This window comes from Symphodus melops (assembly GCF_947650265.1).
Source record: "Symphodus melops genome assembly, chromosome: 11".
Taxonomy (NCBI): domain Eukaryota; kingdom Metazoa; phylum Chordata; class Actinopteri; order Labriformes; family Labridae; genus Symphodus; species Symphodus melops.
This window is the reverse complement of record NC_136701.1, coordinates 11,158,353-11,176,202: the sequence shown is the minus strand read 5'-3', so window position 1 is coordinate 11,176,202 and position 17,850 is coordinate 11,158,353. Positions and strand designations below refer to the sequence as shown.

The following is a 17,850-nucleotide window of genomic DNA, read 5'->3' as shown; positions in this document are numbered from 1 at the left end:
TGAGCTCTGGAGAAGACAGAATTAACCCTTCGCCCAGAGCTGGCTGGCGGATGCTGTTTACTGGCGTCGATGAGTGACAGATAGAGGATGGATAAGGCTAATATCTGAGAGAAAAGCACAACCATCTCTTCTCCCAAATGACAGCAGGATTATTCAACCATGCTGTAAGCCTTTAATACTTCCCAATGACAAATTCACAAGTAAAATATAGAGCACACTAGACGTATAACAGCTTATGTCAGTGCCCAGTTTTCTGCGAGTTGAAACTCGATGATGGGTTTTCACTGTTAATTAATTTCAGTTGTGAAAAACACTTCTGCAGCTATGAACATGATTGCTAGTTATTAGACCCTCAAGGGAAGTTTGTCTTGTTATGTTACAAATCAGCAAATGTGTGAATAAAACGCATATGACATCAGAGTAACCTGACACAGCTCGCACTTGGGTTTGGTGGGGGAATGGATCGTAGCTGACTGCACACATCAGCTCTGAGGCTGCAGGGAAATGAAGCCAGCAGTCAGTGAGGTCCAATGCTGAGCGGGAAAAAGATTTATTGTCGAGGGAAATGGGCTCAGCCACACACTGTCTCCCCAGCAACAACCGGGGCTGAGCAAAGGAAAAAAAAAAAAATTTGGATGGATACCCAAAGCATACGCTTAATGTCACCCACATATGGGCACAATGGAGAACTCTGTACACAAAAAGTCTATCTTCTACAGACAGATTTGTTGATTTGACTCTCCCAGGCTGCTTCTCCCCCCTGTGGCAGGCCTGTCTCCCCTCGTCAGCAACATATTCTCCCCAGATAAGCAAAAAAAAAAAAAGTGGGGCTGAGTTGTGCACACACACTCAAACACACACACAGCATGGTCAATAAAGAAGGTCGTATGTCTGTAAAGCAGAGGAACCTTCAACAGTGCAGATTTGCAACGCCTTCTGGGTTATTATCCAACAAAAAAAATATTTTAATTACTGCGCAACGCCACAATGCATCTCTCCTGTGGAATAAAGGGTAAAGTGTAGAACAAAGACAAAAAGGTGGTACTATGACTGACATGATTAAGAAATCTGCCAATGGGGTATAAGGGTTAGTAAGTTCCTGTCAAAATAACAGTTGACACAAACATGTGTAAACAATCCTGACATAAATAAAGAGAACAGTTTTGCATCCTGGTATTATTGCCACACACCCCATAAGCCATATGGTCTCTATCAGAAGCTCCTGACTACTTTCCCCGTCTCTTTTTTTTTTTTTTTTTCTCCCACCGTGCTGCTGCAAGCCAAATAAACTCCCTCTCTCTCTCTCTCTGTCTCCCTCCGCACGTCCTGACACTCTGGCACGAATCAGCCTCTTGGAAACGCTGAGCCTTGAGGGAATATAGCGACTAAAATTGTTTAGACAATACTTTCAGTGCACTCGCCCCAGTCTCCACATTGTAAACAAAAACCAGCTGTCCCCAGAGTGTGATACTTATTCACTAACAGATCTAACCGTGGGGAGAGAACAAGAAGAGCGGAAAAACCGGATGAGGAACAAGAGGCTAGCGCGGCGCTCACAGGCTGTCACAGTCAATTGGAAATAAACTCTGATATGTGACTTTGTGGCAGCAGTTACAATGTGACAGTGTTTGTCTATCAAATAGTATCGCTCTTTATCCATATGGAGAGAAATGACAAGTTTTCCTGAGACACTGAGACATACCCCTCTACTGCCACTTAGGATCATTTATCGGTTTATCCGGAGCAACTGCAGCAGGAAGTTGTCAGCGACAGTGACAGCCATTTGAAGTGAGAAGCCATTAGTTAATGGGTAGGTGGCAGGCGGAGAGGGAACCTGACCTCTGAGAATCCGCCTCTTTCCTCGCCGCATCCTACGCCTCATACACTCACTCTTTGCTTGCAGAATAACATTACAATCAAAGAGGAGCGGACAGGCAGGAGAGAGACCAGGGGTCCCACCTTAAGCTGTCAATCACACAGTCTGACTGAGCCGCACATATCCCATGATCCACTTCAGAGAGTATGTTGTTAGTGAGAGAACATGTCTGTCATGTTAATGCATTCATGTGATTACCACAGAACATCACACCGCTCCCGCTGGCTTTTTTCTTTTTCAAGATTTGAGAAGAAAACAAGACTAAATACACTGACGGTATGAAATGTGGATACCGCAGTGCTTACATGATTTCTCATTGCAACATAGTTTCCTATGAGCCCAGATGAGATCAAGTATAGCAGTGGATTTGCCCACTTATAACCAAGACAACTTTATTTTGTTTTGTTTATTGACACTTGAAGAGCAATTATCTTTTGTTTAGCCAAAAAACAAGATGGAGTACGCATAACAACTGAACTGGCTTTTTATATTTGAAACATTTAAGCTGCTTGGGGTATTGTCTACTACGCAGCCTTATGAGATTTGCAGTTTTTCTTCATAGACAGTGTAAAGGGTGTAACACACTTCTATTTGTATAATGTGCGTCAAAAACATGTGTATCCACAGTCATAATGAAAGTCATTTAGCGTAGTCAGAAATCCAATATGGATTGCTTCATTATCTCTCTTAAACTGGTTTCTTCTGGTGTGCACACTCCTGTATATGAACATAGTCTAAAGCCCTATTTAAACAGCTTTCTCAAGCTGCAAAATGTACACCCCTGTGATGTTTTGTCTTCAATCTGAATGTTGCGGAGGTGTAACAGGGGGATGAAATGATGCCACCTTTTTACGCCCACACGGAATCAATGTGAATGTACAAAAAGACCTGATGGCTGCCGAGCTTAGTTATTGCGCTTTCGTGAAGAAAGCCAGTCTGAAAACGGGCTTTTGGAGCACTTTCAAAAACGTGAAAAGGTGTGTTACATAGGCCAACATACGGTACAGTTAAGATGGCTACAGAAATAAAAAAAGGTGCTTTAAATGTGTGAGCTGTTACGGAAAATATTGGACAGTGCTTTTGATTAACAGTCTACCTTCAGCTGTGAAGTTGCATCCTGTCACATCAAACAGAATGTCAGTGATGCTTATAGGATTGTGTTGTGTACAACACAAAGCATAGAAACACCTCTTTGGGGATAGGGGACACATTTAGATGCCGTTCATGTGCTGAGCACAGTTTTTAATAGTGCATTGTTTCAAATCCCTTTAATACGTGTATTAATAGAGTCGACAATAGAAGGATCTGTTGTCTTCTATTCTGGCTTTGATACCTGCATCTTGTAATTCCCTGTGTGATATAAAACATGTCTTTGAGATACATGTAAGAGACTTTCAGAAAATTCAATGACACAAAGAACAGCAGGAGATGTTTCTTGCTCTCAGTTCATAAGCTGGTAAGTATTGTGGCTGTATGTCCCCCTCTCTGCCTCATTGCTCCATCACTGCAGTGTCGTGTTGTAACCTTACAGCTCTGCCTTGAGTCTCTCTTTCCTCCAGCAAATGGCAGTGTCCAATTAGTTCAAGAATATCATTTATTCCTCTCCCTTCCTGAACTTAGAAACAGGTCCACTATCCAATAACCTTTAGAGTACACAGGCTGTGACTTTGCCTTCACCTCAATAAAGCGCCCCATGATTGAATCAAGTGGCTGAGGTCAATAGGACACGTGTTCATTTCCCAGGGTCCTCCAGGGTCCCTGCAGGCTGGAAAAAAATATGCTGAGTGTCTTCTGTGACATTTATTGGTTAGGAATGAAGTTATATGTCTTTTTTCCCCTTTTTTCCACATTTCATGTCTTTCGCTCACAGAAAGGGCTCCTCTCCTGTGTGTGTGTGTGTGTGTGTGTGTGTTGTGTGTGATCACACAGTTTTCTGACCCTGTGGTCACGCTGCAGGCACCAGCACATGCTACATCTGTCAATGTCTCCACCACGTCACCTCAATTTTCTCCAAACAAGTTTCACATCTGTGCCTTGAAGGACAGACTCTTCTTCTTCTCTCACTTCTGAGCCCGTCTGTCTCTGTCACTCCTTCGCCGCTTCTGTCACTTTACATCTGTCGGCCTGTCTTTTGTCAGCCGCCTCAACATTTTTCATCACCACTCCCTCACTGCAGGTAAACCCAAGGAGCATTCGAAAACGTTATTATACAATGAATTCATTGAATTTAGTTTAGGCTTTTACATGTCATGATTTTTCGTCATTTACTTTGTGATAAAGAGCTCAAATGTCTTAAACTCGGCAGGGTTCCTGTCAATGTTGTGCTACAATGTTCTCCTTTCCTGCGTAGCTGAGTTCATGAACCCATCGTTTTCTTAAAGTGAAAAGATATCCAAGACAGCCAATTATCTGAATGAACTCTGACTATGCAGTGTTTATTTTTAGGAACTGTTGGAAAAAAAAAAAAAAACACTTAATGACATCATATCTTCAATACAACACAGATACTGTCTAGTCTACTGAATGTGGATTTGCAGCTAGACTGAAACTGTTAATTTGCTTTTTTATAGGATCCATAAATTATTAGTCCTCCTTTTTGATGCATTTATAAAATCAAGACAATAGTATTCTAGATGTGTTTTATTTATTTTTTTTGCAGATCTTTATGGCAAAATTCTTTGCATTATTTGACCTATAACAGGAACAAATGTGTTTAATATCACAACTTAAAAGTGTTCACTTTGCCTTAAGTGTGCCTTAAAGGAAAAGTATGGGAATTTAATGACAATGTTTACATTCAGCTTTCTAAATTAATAAAAAATGGACAGAACCTGTGCTGTTTTTTTTTTTTGTTTTTTTTGTTACATTACCTCAAATATTTTCAACACTAATCAAAGCCAGAGAAATATGTTATTTGAAAGATGTAACGGGACATGTTTTCCTGGACTGGCGTGGTTGCCAGCCGCCATGATGAGCTGCCATGACAGGCATGAAATGTTTATCGTTGCTAAGGAAACAACAGATGTTACGTCAAAGACAGCTGCATAAGGAAGTAGGAGTTGCTACTGAAAGCCTTCGTACTGCTGCTGTATGTGCTGCTGTGATAGAAGGCGGGGGTTGAGTAGCAGAGAGAATCACGCCCATGATTCCCTGGGAGCCTCAACATCATCTTTTGCTATTGTTTTGATAGACAGAGACAGATTTTACTTACAGTGCATTTAAGTTAAGATTGGCTAAGTGATATTGTTCACAACAATGAAGTGATTCAAAACAGTTCTTTATGTTCAGTTGTATAAGGAAACTAAGTGTACATTAAGTCTGTGGTAACACCAGGACAACCAAGTGTTGAACAACTTAACAATGTTATATAAAGACGATAAACTATTAGTATATTGATCAAATATGTTTTTTGAAGAATTATTGTGATGCCATTACCAACAAAAATGCCTTTAACTTTGCTTTAAATTAGGTTTTGGGAAATAGCAAGTAGGCCAGTCAATTAATTCATCATCTCCTAAGATTTAGTATACATGGTAGTTTTTCTTTTCACCGCTATGCCCATCTATTTGAAAGTGGAAGAGAAGAACAGCATGGTGTTAGCATAGAGTGTTACGCTAATCACAGCAAAAGGCAAGCCAAAATGATTGTTTTACAATCATACATTTTAAGCATTTATCAAGAAATTATAACAACTACTACATGAAATTACCAAATACACCATGAAAAGAAGTATGTTAAGCACATTAAAAAGCGATGTTTCTTTGCACTCTGTATCAGATCAAGGCAGCTGCTAACATTAACTTAGCTTGTTTAGGTGCTAAGCTACTTTTAAGTCTAGGATTTCTTCATCGTGATGAATGAAGTTGATGTGATTGATTGTCCTGATTGGAGTAACATACTGTGAATAAAATGACAGTTTTCATTTCATAAAGATTTTTAAAAGCACTTTCTAAATAAAGTGATTGTATTATTATTATCATTAACAATTGTTACATTTTTTTTTATTGTGTCTACAATACTTGGTGTATGGTTATGACACACACATGCACATACTGTAATGTGTATATACTTTTAATCACACATGAATCTTTTGGGTTCATTGGAACACCCTATAGTAAAGTCCATGTGGTTAAACATGACATTCAAAAGCTAGTATTTGAGCCTATTTCAAACTGAGTATTGAATGGACAAAACTTGGACTTCACTGGGTCTAGATAGCAATTTCCAATTCATTCTATTTCAACAATAAAGAAATGTGTCCCGATGTTACCATAATTGCATTGCTGTTCAGACTCACTTCACATTATTTATTCTTGGTAGATGATTGCCATCCACGGTTTGCATCTATTATTAGAGTATTACAGTTTTATTGCCTCACTGGTTTTGAGTGAAAAACTAAAATATAAAATCATGATGGGACTGTGATGATACCATGTGTGTAAGCCACTTACTCTGCATTAAACTCCAGCTCTCAGTGCAGCCAACTTAAATTGTGCTCCTTTCTGCCAAAGCAACCTTAAAGCAAATTAAACTCTAAGAAACAAATACCACCTTAACAGGTCAAGAAAAATGATGTTAGCCGTTGGTCTATTGGCAGAGTAAGGTCCGTCCTCTTTTTAACACTCCCAAGCTTCTCAGTCCTCTTTTGAACTCCCTAACTGGGCAGCATTTGCCGAAGGGGGTTCTGTTTTACTATCCAGCCCCAGGGTGACCCATGAATCTGTGTGACCCTTGAGGGATGAAGCAGGGAGGAATAATTCATCCAGACAGCTTCAACAAGTCCTCTCTGTGTCCCACTTCCCTCGACCTTAAAGCCTCACAGTAAATTTAGAGAACTCCTAGTAATAAACTCTCCCCGCAGAGGCTCGAGCTTCTCAGAGTTGGAGTGCTGATCCTGCATTACTCGGAGACCGTTTGACCATCTCTTTCATTGTAATTCAAAAGGTGAAACGGATATCAGAGGGGTTTTATTATTCGAAAACCTTCGCAAAATATCGGCCCTGGAGACCAGGCCTTGGTGGAGCTGTGTAAGCTGACACAGCTGAGCAGAGGAGGGGGATCTGCAGTTAAAGAAGAGGAGGTTTGCAGAGTGTGGAGGGCATGTCTTTGATTGTTAACCCTTGTCACCAACACTTCCTCCTTCGGTGCATTCTTTCCCCATGTTGTTTGCCAAATACAAGTGTTTTGGGCAGCAGAATCTGCTCTCCTTTGGGATTTGCTATTCTGATGGTCACAAGCCTTGACCTTTGCCCGTTAGCCCCTGACTGCTTCTTTAAAGCTTTACTCCATCACTCAAACTAACACACACACATATGTTTGGATGTCCCGACAGATTCCTGTGTAAGATATACTGCAGTGAAAGGCTGTTTAACTGGCAACACCACACACTTGACACTGCAACTCTGCGAGTCAGCAGAGTTGACACTGTCACCTGTTAGGAGCACACTCAGCACTTGTTTTACCCTGAAGACTGAAGCATACACACAGCTGCTGCATGTCGAACAGGTGGGTTGCTTAATGACCTTCCACCTGTCCCTCAACCATAAAATTGAACTATTTTGGAACGAGGTAAGAAGATAAAACAAGCTTATAAAGTGACATTGTTGTTCAAATACAATACCCATGAATCAGCTGATTTGAAAGTGTGAGGGCGACAGTGGCTGACAAGAGGAAACTTGCTGCAACTGCCAAAAACATTTCCAAAAGAAAAGACTGGCTGCAAATGCAGGAGCCAATTCCAAAACACTTAAAAAGGTCCAAAACAAATGCAACATTAAAATCATGAAGTGTATTCAACAATTTGCCACTGAAAGTTGAGACAATTGCATGAACAGCAAATCATTGCAGATACTTAAACGATGAAAAGTCCAAATATACATAGTATAATCATGGTTATACAATGGCTAAACAATAATTAAGAGATATCCAGTCAAGTATTTAATGTATATGAATAATAAACCTATTCGCCAAATAATATTACGTGTGTACTTGCTACTGTGCAAAAACACAACACTTCAGTTCACTACAAACTAAAAATGCACAAACTTGATTTTCCTTTCAACTTGACTGTTGTTTACTGAGAAATGGTTTCTGTTATAGTTTTCTTTGTATTAGCCACTATTAGCTCATGAAGCTTTGCTACTAGCCTGCTACTGTTGGCTGCTTAGTTTTGGAGCTCTGAGCATCAGGGGAGTGTTGGTCACCTTTGACTAGCACATGGAGCTTGAACCAGCAGGAGGCTAGAAGTCATAAATTGTTTTCACCATAGAATAATTCTTCAAAGCCTAGTTCCAATCAACACCTCCTACAGTCGCTGGAGGACTTCCTTTCACTTTGTATCACTAAAAGAAGGAACTTTGTGCATTTTTTGTGTGTGTTTTATGTATTTGCAGCATGTTTGCTGATTATATTCACCTACATCTCCATTCTGCAGCAAGTATATATATATATTTTTTGGCAGCACATTTTCTCTGTTTAACTTGTTTCAGACGTTTGTATTTGATTTGAATTTGGCATTGTTTCTGATTTGCATCCTGTTACTCCTCAGGTAAATCTTGCCAAAATAGGTTAGTTTTTCAAGCAGCTACTTTTTTTTTTGCTTGTCTAGCTTCAAGATGTTGTGCAGGAGATACCTTGAAGGTTATATTGAGGATATTTGTTCCAAGTCTTTACCTTTTTGCTGCTTAGTTTCTTTGAAGATCAATATTTTAATCCTTACCTTCATCAGGCAAACTGACAGATTGTGAAATCAATTTGAATGTTTGAGAGAGCGTGGACAATTGTTATCTGGATATCTGAGTATTATGCCTGGGTGTTAGAGATAGCATATTGCTTATTCTTGTTTAAAGGTTTAGCAGTCTGGATCAGTGTGTGACTGTTGCTATTTTTAGGTGTTTTTGCAGATGATTACACAGTGGAGAAGAAATGTGTTTGCATGTGTGTTGCATCACCTTTAACTGAGTTACAATTGCTCTCAGTACAAACACACACCAACGAGACTTACTGGCTACTTCCAGCGATGCATTGTGACTGATGGCCTGGCCGAGATAGTTTCTGGCCACGCAAACATAGCTGCCATCGTCAGGTTTGCTCCTGCGTCCGTGGACGATGCGTAGGAAGAAGAGGGAGCCGCTGGGCAGCAGCATGCGGTGGGAGCGGGGGTTGTCACGGTCCGTCTCGACACGCTCCCCGTCTTTGTACCATTCCACCGTAGGGATCGGGCGGCCCTCTGCCTTGCAGTTGAGAGTGGCTGGTTCCCCTTTAGACACAATGAGGTCAGAGGGGTGCTCCACGATGCGGGGAGGGGAGTCTTCCTGGCGAAGGCGAGACCCTGGAGTGAAGATGGGTGACAAAATAAAGGATTACTTTCAGCCATTTTTAATACAGAAAAGTGAATATGTATTTTGATCAATGTAATAACAAACAACACAAAGAGTCGTAATACACGTCCTCCAATAAATCCTTCCATGCAACAAAGACAGCAGCAGCTCTAAAGGAATTAGACACGGCACATTATTATTCCTGTGCAAGTGCCTCGTATTAACAATAATCCATTTTGACAATATAATTACTACACAATTGCATGTTGCACATAACATTTTTTGCTTTTGTTTCAGCAGTTGGAACCCCACAAGGCACTGTAAATTAAAAACAACAGTGCTGACATGACAAATCATCAGGAAGTAATATCTCTCAGAACATGTCTCCCCTTAAAACATGTAATTGCATAGACATTTATTTAGAGCTTGGAGGCTGAATTATAGAGGGATTAAATTGTTATCTGCGCCTCAACCGATGTGATGCTATAGACACTGTCCATTTTCAATTCCCTGATTTGAATATACAACTGTGTTAAAAATGCCTGAAACTTTTGCTTCTCAATCTAACAGTACAAGAAAGGCATAAAATGTACTGTGACTGTTCTCACAGTACACTTCATGAATGAACAGGAATTTAGATCTATGTTGGAACATATTTCTGCATTTCCATGCATACGTGTCATTGTAGTGTAAGAGAAAGAGAGTCAGAGAAAAGACATCCATTCTTAAAATGAAACATCATACCCTGCTTGAGTACACATCCATCTGTGCTCCCATAGCTGTTCACCATTTGAAGCCAATTTCACCACTGTCTCTGAAATCCTCACAGTAGGTATAGAAATAATCAATACCACCAAATATACTCACACTAACAAGCACAAATTCACCTCTAATGCCTGATACATTGTTGAGATGTCATTCATGTTGCTCGTCTCAAAGAAGCTCGTGTAACAATGAGTCCCAGTGAGGCCGGGGACAAAGCAAACCTCCATCATGACATCCAGGTAAACAAATGCAAAGCACTGTACATCTCACATTCGCATCCATCTCTTCCAAATCCCCCCTAACACAGACAGCCAGCACCCTTCTAACTCTGTCCACATTTTCTCTCCTTTTTTTCCCGCCTCCAGTATAAGAAACAGCTGCACGAGTGATTCAGTTGCAAAACTTTTGCTTCAAAATCACCATTAATCAGAACGCAAAATATGTCGAAAAAAAAAAAAGAAGTCTTGAATACTGCCAAATAAAACATAATACAGACTGTGGGAGAGGAGATACAGGAAGTATGAAGAAGCTGTGGTATTCATGTGAGCCACGCAACCTCTCTTTACCTGTTTTATTGCTCTGGGAACACTTTTCTGGTCTTTCATGCTGCTGCAAACACGAGCTCACACAGCCTTCAGCTGGTCACGCTTTAATGTGCCAATGGCCCTGTAAAGCAGATAATCACCAGCGTGCTACAGAGTGATGAGCTCCTACAGTCCTGCTGCAACCAATAAATCCCACACAGACAAGTGTTTAGCCTCACAGATAACACCTCACACGTTGTGAGATGGGTTAGTATTGGTTTTAGCGGGTGTTGTTGTACAAATCTACATTTACTGTTGTTTTCAAAAGCTTATAAAGGACATGGGGATATTATTTAAGAGGATGCTCACAACCTCGACACATGTACAAAAGTCAGGTTGAGTGGGTGTTTGCAAGGATCCTGAAAGAAACTGAAAGGATGGCTCACATTTTCAAGATTTAATATTGGGGGCGGTCAGACTAAATGGATGTAGACTGCTGAGCCATCATACTGTCTGACTATTACATGTTGCTTTTGTTTTTTTGTTCTCCCTTTGTCTTCTCTTCGTTTTAATGCCATTGAGATGTCAAAGTAACAAAAAGTCTGTATGCTAATAGCCAAAAAATTATAAGAAAAGTTTAATGGTTTTGAAAGACAGGTAATTAGCCACCTGAGGTCCCTGCAGTAGCGCCACTGAATGCACAAGCAGACTTTTATTAATGCTAGCATGCATGACTTTAAGGATAACACTGGAAGGAAGAGGCCAAAACTGATTAATGTATGAGATTGAATACATAAAAAAAAAAAAAACTTTAAACACAAACTTTAGGTGCATACTTTAGGTATGGAGAAAGCTTTTGGAATTATGATTTGAGGCAACCTACACAGATTTCTGCCAAATCCTACCAACTGCAATCAGAATCAGAATATATATATATATATTTTTTTTTTTTTTTTTCCCAAGTGCATAACACTTGCATAACATAGGCCTAAAATGAATTTGACTTGCTGTTTTGATGGAGAAAAAATAGCAAATGACTAAAACTTGAATAGTAAGAACACAAACTGTTCGAAAGGTGCAATGGAGGAGCTGTGTAGCAGAGAGTGAAAAAATCTCACACTGAAGATAAATCTCCTCCCAGTGTAAACAGAAAGTCAGTTTCAGCCATCACAGAACTATGATGTTAAAACATAATGGAGATATGCCAAACTAAGCAATAGATGCGTAAAATGGTGACAGAAACAGATACTTGTAAAACTGTTTGCTACCATGGTAACAACCTTTGATTGGCCTCTTAACATGCAAAGCAAAAAAAAGAAGTAAAAAAAAAAACACTAAAGGAAGGCTGAGACGGATGGGAGTGTTTTTTTTTTTTTTTACAAGTAAGTGCCAGACTGGTAGATGGACAAATACTATTAAGTGCTGTTATCAAATAAAGCACAATGGCTAAACTGATAATAGCAAAAAGACAGGTTTTCATTTGCAGTAACACTGTGCCCTCTAGAAATGCAACATAAAAAAATGTTATTTGTAAAACAAAGGAATTAGCAACCAAATGTGATGCTCAAAGCGTTTTAAATCATTTAGAGAGAGAGGGAGAAAATGTATTTTTAAACATCATGAACCAAAAAGATAACAAAGGGCAAAAAAATGGGCAAAAGTAAAATATTTTTCTTGATGTTCAATTGTACACAGTGTCGAGACAATTAAAGCAACAAAAGTAATATAAACAATATGGGGAATGTTGCCCATGGTCACAAATGCTGCCTTTTTTTCTCCTAATTGTGCTGGTCCAATGCCTAAGGGTCCAGGCAGCTCCCTAAGCTCCCTGGCATTACAGTGGGCCCCAAGAATACAGGGCTTTATCTGCAAAGGGCCAGCAGCCAGCATACAATCAGTATGCTAAACCATTCGCACAGATGCACAATGGAGTACACACATACACGGCAAAGGTCATTTGTAACACCTGTGCCCCTACAAGTATGTTTTTTTTCTGTTTTCCTGTCAGTCATCCCCCAGGAAGTTCTGTTGTCTTGTGAAGATCTAGACAGAAGGGGAGTGAAGAGCACAACACAGAAAGGAGAGTGTCTGTGTTTTGTCTTTGTTTGTAAGAAAAAAGGTGCGAAAATAGTCTGTTTTTTGTTTTTTTGGGGTTTTTTTGCAACTGTGTCTCTCTAGAGAATCGACTGAGATGTGCAGACAAACTAAGCAGAAAAGCGCAGTATTTTGTGTTTCTTTCAAGTAGCTACATTTGCTGAATACGTAAGACAGAAAAGAAGCCATGAGGGTATAAATTATAGGAGGGAAGGAGGAGGTGATAAAGAAGGGGGATCTAAGGGCTTTAAAACAACAAATCATGAGCACAGGAAATGTAATAACACCAAGTGACAAATATGAGAGTAATTTACCACAATGTTGGTGGTCTTGGATCGACCTACCTCAGTGGCATAGACAGTACTGTACTGTATGTATTTACAGTGCATGAAAGGAGGCTACTGTGAGTGTTTGGATCCAAACCAAAGAAATATACAGTGAAAATATCACATTTCACAATTAAATGAGCTTTCTGCTGTGAGGCCATTCTTGCTGTCAGCGCTGTATGAAAAATAACCCTAAAGCACTTCACACAGGCTGACAGACAAATGGACACACACACAACATACAGGAACACATGGTTCTGAATCAGTACTTGAAGACTTAGGTTACAGTTTTGCCTTCAAATTCACATCCTAAAGCTATACAAGGATTTTGGTATTAAACAGGCAAAAACATCAAAGTAGAGAGTCTTGTTCAGCTCTTGTTTTTTTTTTGTTTTTTTTTCACACACTTGTCGCCTATACAAATGGAAACAATAACAGAGTTAGCAGGCTGTTGCGTTAGCTGCATGCAGACAGGGTGAGAGTAAACGGAGAAGCAGCGTTTGAAACAGAGCTACCAGACACAGAGTGGCTCAGTTAAAGGTAAGTACAAGGGCAGGGTATATGTTTTAAGCATCAATTGAAGAAGTTGGTCTTTCTGTGATGGTTCGAGTTAGCCACTCGAATAGAGAAGTTTGGTTAAGGACAGGTGCTAGCATAGGGTATGTACGTTGAGCAGTACTACCAGTAACGGTGGATGCATGATAGGATCCTAAACATCATAGGAAGGCCATTGTTGATTTGGGTTTCAAACTAGCTACATAAAATTCATGATCGTATCTGTGCTTCTCCGATCAAGCAAGTTCTACAAGATGGTGACATTTACACTTGTGTGATACAATCAGCTTGCTCAATGACTCTGACACCAAAGCCAGCCAAAGCCACAGTGGTGGAAAAGGTAAATCTCCACCTGCGGTACAGTGGGATTACCTGTGCTCCAGTGTCAACACCGCTCTGGAGGAGAAGCAGCTGGGCACAGTTAATAACAGCAGTAAGGTTTTGCTGGAGGCTTAAGAGTGTGCAGTAAACGGAACAGCTATGTCTTGTTAAGGAAATCCCTTTGTTTCAGTCTGTTTTAGTCGTTTGGGTTTCTGTTGGATCAAAGTCCACACTTTTAATGGCCAGACAGAGTTTTTCGGGGAGCTTCTGAGTCGACAGCAGAGCTCTTGTAAGTTAAATGACACCACATGTCCAAATAATGGTTCAACAGAGCAGACGTAAATGAGACAATAGAGGGGTTTTCGAGGCTCAGAGAGCGACTGAGTGACAGACGTGGCTAGCAAAACTCAGAAGCCAAATACAAAAATATAACACATGAGAATGGCATAAAGTGAACTTCTGAAATCTTCCATATTAGGTTAGTTATCAGAAACCCCCACCAGTAAGTGTTAGATGCTGTTGATACTTTTAACCCATCGCAGAATTCACACTAAATAGTGGATGAAGCCGCACTCTGTCGTGCAGAATGAAATTTGTGTCTGAATAAAGAAACAAGTGCTGTCAGCATTTACATCCCAAAATACACTTCACAGGCCCAGACTAGGCAGTCAACCCGATGTTGTGACACTGAACTCACAGCGGCGGAGTCTTTGCGTGACAAGGTGGTGATGTTATGCAAGTGTTTGCCGTGCATCACTGCGACACCTTTGATATCATTTAGCACATCTTAAGTCAAAATATTGAACACATCTTCTGCCCAACAGCCAGGTTCTGACGTTTGTGGATCAGACGGGCAAAAAACCAGGGACCTGATTTAAACATTCAGCTAACTGAATCATAACTTCATGGCTGCAGCACAGCATTGGTTCAGGTATGATGTTTCATTTGTGTTTACTGATCGATTGGTTTGTGATTAATTGTTTCAATCCAATCATATCCATGCGTATATCCCAAAAAATAGCCAAGAATGTTGGCATTTTAATGGTTAACCTTAACACAAAAACGGGTTTGTCATTAACTCCTGCGTTTCCACACAGTTTGAGCTAAACAAACAGTTATCTATCTTTTCCTAGTAAAGCAATAACTGTAGAGGAAAAAGCCAAAACAACAACCAAAAACACAGACCAGAGTTGAGACGAGATGTCCAATTGTGCGGTTGTCACAGTTACAATCTTTGAAATTGTGATATTAAAAAGTGGCAATGAAGCACTTCATGCCACACAAAATGTAGACGTTTCGGGGCGCCAAGCTGTTAGTTTGCGTGTCTCCTGTACAGAGGCTGTAGGCTTTGAAGCATGCAGTCTCGGTTCAAATCCAGCCTTTGGCTCCTTTTCCCGCATGCTGCTCCCTGTACTCTCTCTCTCTCCTGGATTTCGGACCCTTACCCACTGTTCTATCTCAACAGGAAAGGCATAACAAGTCCAGAAATTAATCCTAAAAGGCATTTCACAGCCACATTCTTTCAAATTCAACATGAAATGACAGACGAACTAACACAAAATGTGCTCACTTAATGTCATATTAGAAAACACATGATCCGTTACTTTTACACTTCAGTCTGTGTCGAGAACAAACAAAAAGATAAGCTGTTAGAAGGAGAGCTTTGAGAGTCTTTACGCTTACCTGAGTTAACTGCCTTCGAGCTTCAGCTTCATATTTATCTTACAGATATAAAAGTGATATACATCTTCTCAATTAACTCTTGGAAAGGAAAGCAGAAATAACATTTCCAAAAAAAAAACACGTGATTATTTTTTTTATCAAAAACAAAAATGAGTCATTGGAAAACAAACCATTTGTGTTGCTCATCCCCTGGAGACACTTATTCCAAACATACAGACACACTCATTCATTTGCAAAGTAAAACACAGGGAACCAATAAATGCTTGACATTCTTTCTCAGGCTGTATAAACTACAATTAAGTGGAACAGTTGAACACTGTCATTCACTCAACTATGTGGGGGAAGGAATGCGAGTGTGTTTGTGTGTCTGTGTGTGGCCAGGACAAGGTGTCTTGCAACCACACTCTTTTCTACACCGCGCTGACATATCTGATCTTCTTCACGTGCGTTTGTAAAGGCGATCTTAATCACGTGGAAGTTATGAAAACATTTAATTACAATGCTGTAAATCAGGGTTTCTTTCTCCTGCCATGCGTCTAACAACACAATGCTCAATGAGGCAATCTGCAGACAGGAGAGTCAAGGTCATGGACGTGATAGCACCTCCCTGCTGCAGCACAGATGTTCAGGGCCAGATACCAACTGAGAGGGAATGCAGGAGGAATAATATGCTGGCAACCTGAATTTATAACCCAAAATACAGAAAACTGTGCATTGAAATTCCTATAGTCAATTATGAAAAAGATGTCTTTTTATATTTAAATCAAACAGAGAAAGGAAACATGGTTACATTTTGAATATTTTCCTTTTTTCCTTTTTAGATGACCCAAAAATATCTTGAGATTTTATAGTAATCAATCTAAACAAGGATTTATCATTTACATTCAATCACTGAATGAAGCCAACTTTATTGTGGATTTTCTAAAAAATATTCTCTTCTGTGTTCGCCTGCAGAAATTCAGGCTTAAATCAGTACTTTTTTTGTTGTTGTTGTACTGAGCATTGATACAATTCTCAAACAAAAATGTGTTTCAGGCTGCCAGCTGGTGAATGCTCAGTGGAAAGGTAACAAGCGATGAAGTCTCCAGGGCAGACTGGAACCATGAACATTACGACTCGATGAACATCTGAGCCAAATGGGTCACCAGGACACTTTAACTGTAGAACTAATCCGTGATCAGACTCGAGCAGTGTTTGTATACTTTTATTTTTTTCAACCACCATCCTGTCCCCCCTCCCCCAGAAAACAACCCTTGTGGTAAAAAATAGCATTTTGTGACCTAATATTCCTTACAAAACATTGGATGATTCCAATGATCATGTTACTTTTTTTTTCATTTTAAGTGTTCAAAACTTGTATATTTCTAGTTCAAAAGTAACATCACAGTAAATGTCACAGTTTGCCAACCTACTCTACAGGTTTTTCAGCCTTTATTGGATGTTGTTTTGACATATGAACAGGTATGCTGCCTTGGTTGATTTATAGCAAGTTAGCTGAGATGAGAAACACCTTCAGAGCACAAACAGCCTGTAAAGGCCAGCAGCCCATCTGAGAGGCTTATCCTCACTCCATTAAATGTTCAGTGGAAAGTAAAGTGGCTGAACAGGCCATTGATTATCACTCAGGCAGAGCTTGAAAGTCCCATGAAAAGAGACACACTGAGGTGGCAAAGAGGTACTTTGTTATTACTAGTGTATGAACAAAACTCCTATTTAATCATCTATTACACATGTGCAGTGAAGTTGTCAGTATTCGGTTTAGTAGATTACATCATGTGTAACAGTCGTGCGTCCTTCACGTCATCCCCCAATGAGGTTTTTAAGAAATAAAACATTTAAGCTGCACAAACTGAAGTAATACATGTTTATGACATTTGACTCATGCTGAGGCATTTCATGTTACAAGTGCATGTCTGCACGATACATTTATTTTTGGTCTTAATTGTGCCCCTGGTAATAGCAAACCAGATGTGGATCGACTGTCATAATGTGAAGGGAGGGAGTCAGACTTTGCCCTGAGCACCAAACCCATCTCAAACTTTCAGCCCTGCTCACGTCATGCAATTATGTATGCAGACACAGACTCGTTAAAATGTACTGTATTGAACGATCAAATACGTTCATCATGAAGGCCAACCTGAAAACCTCTGACACAGTCCTCTGACTCTCAATGCCAAAATCCCTTATAGCATTGGCATAATGTTCCACGAGGACAGAAATCAGATGGGGAAATTTAGCGACAGGAAACGACATGTCCATCTCTGTTTGTCCATTCATATTGTGCTGCCATTGTTTCGAACACAATATATGTAGTAAAAGAAGAAGGCCCCATAGATAACATTAATATCCCTACAATATGTAATTAGAGCCGTCATGGTTGTAAAATA

General features: G+C 40.0%; 1 protein-coding gene across 2 annotated transcripts in view; it reads right to left on the bottom strand.

Moving 5' to 3' along the window:
* The window catches only part of LOC306831444 (roundabout homolog 1-like), a 98,074-nt gene that overhangs the window by 54,481 nt on the left and 25,743 nt on the right, over positions 1–17,850 (bottom strand). For both annotated transcript variants that reach the window (XM_079355555.1, XM_079355556.1), the window contains one exon: positions 8,880–9,206. In XM_079355555.1, coding sequence (XP_079211681.1) covers positions 8,880–9,206 — 327 coding nt within the window. The remainder of the gene's footprint in view (positions 1–8,879; positions 9,207–17,850) is intronic.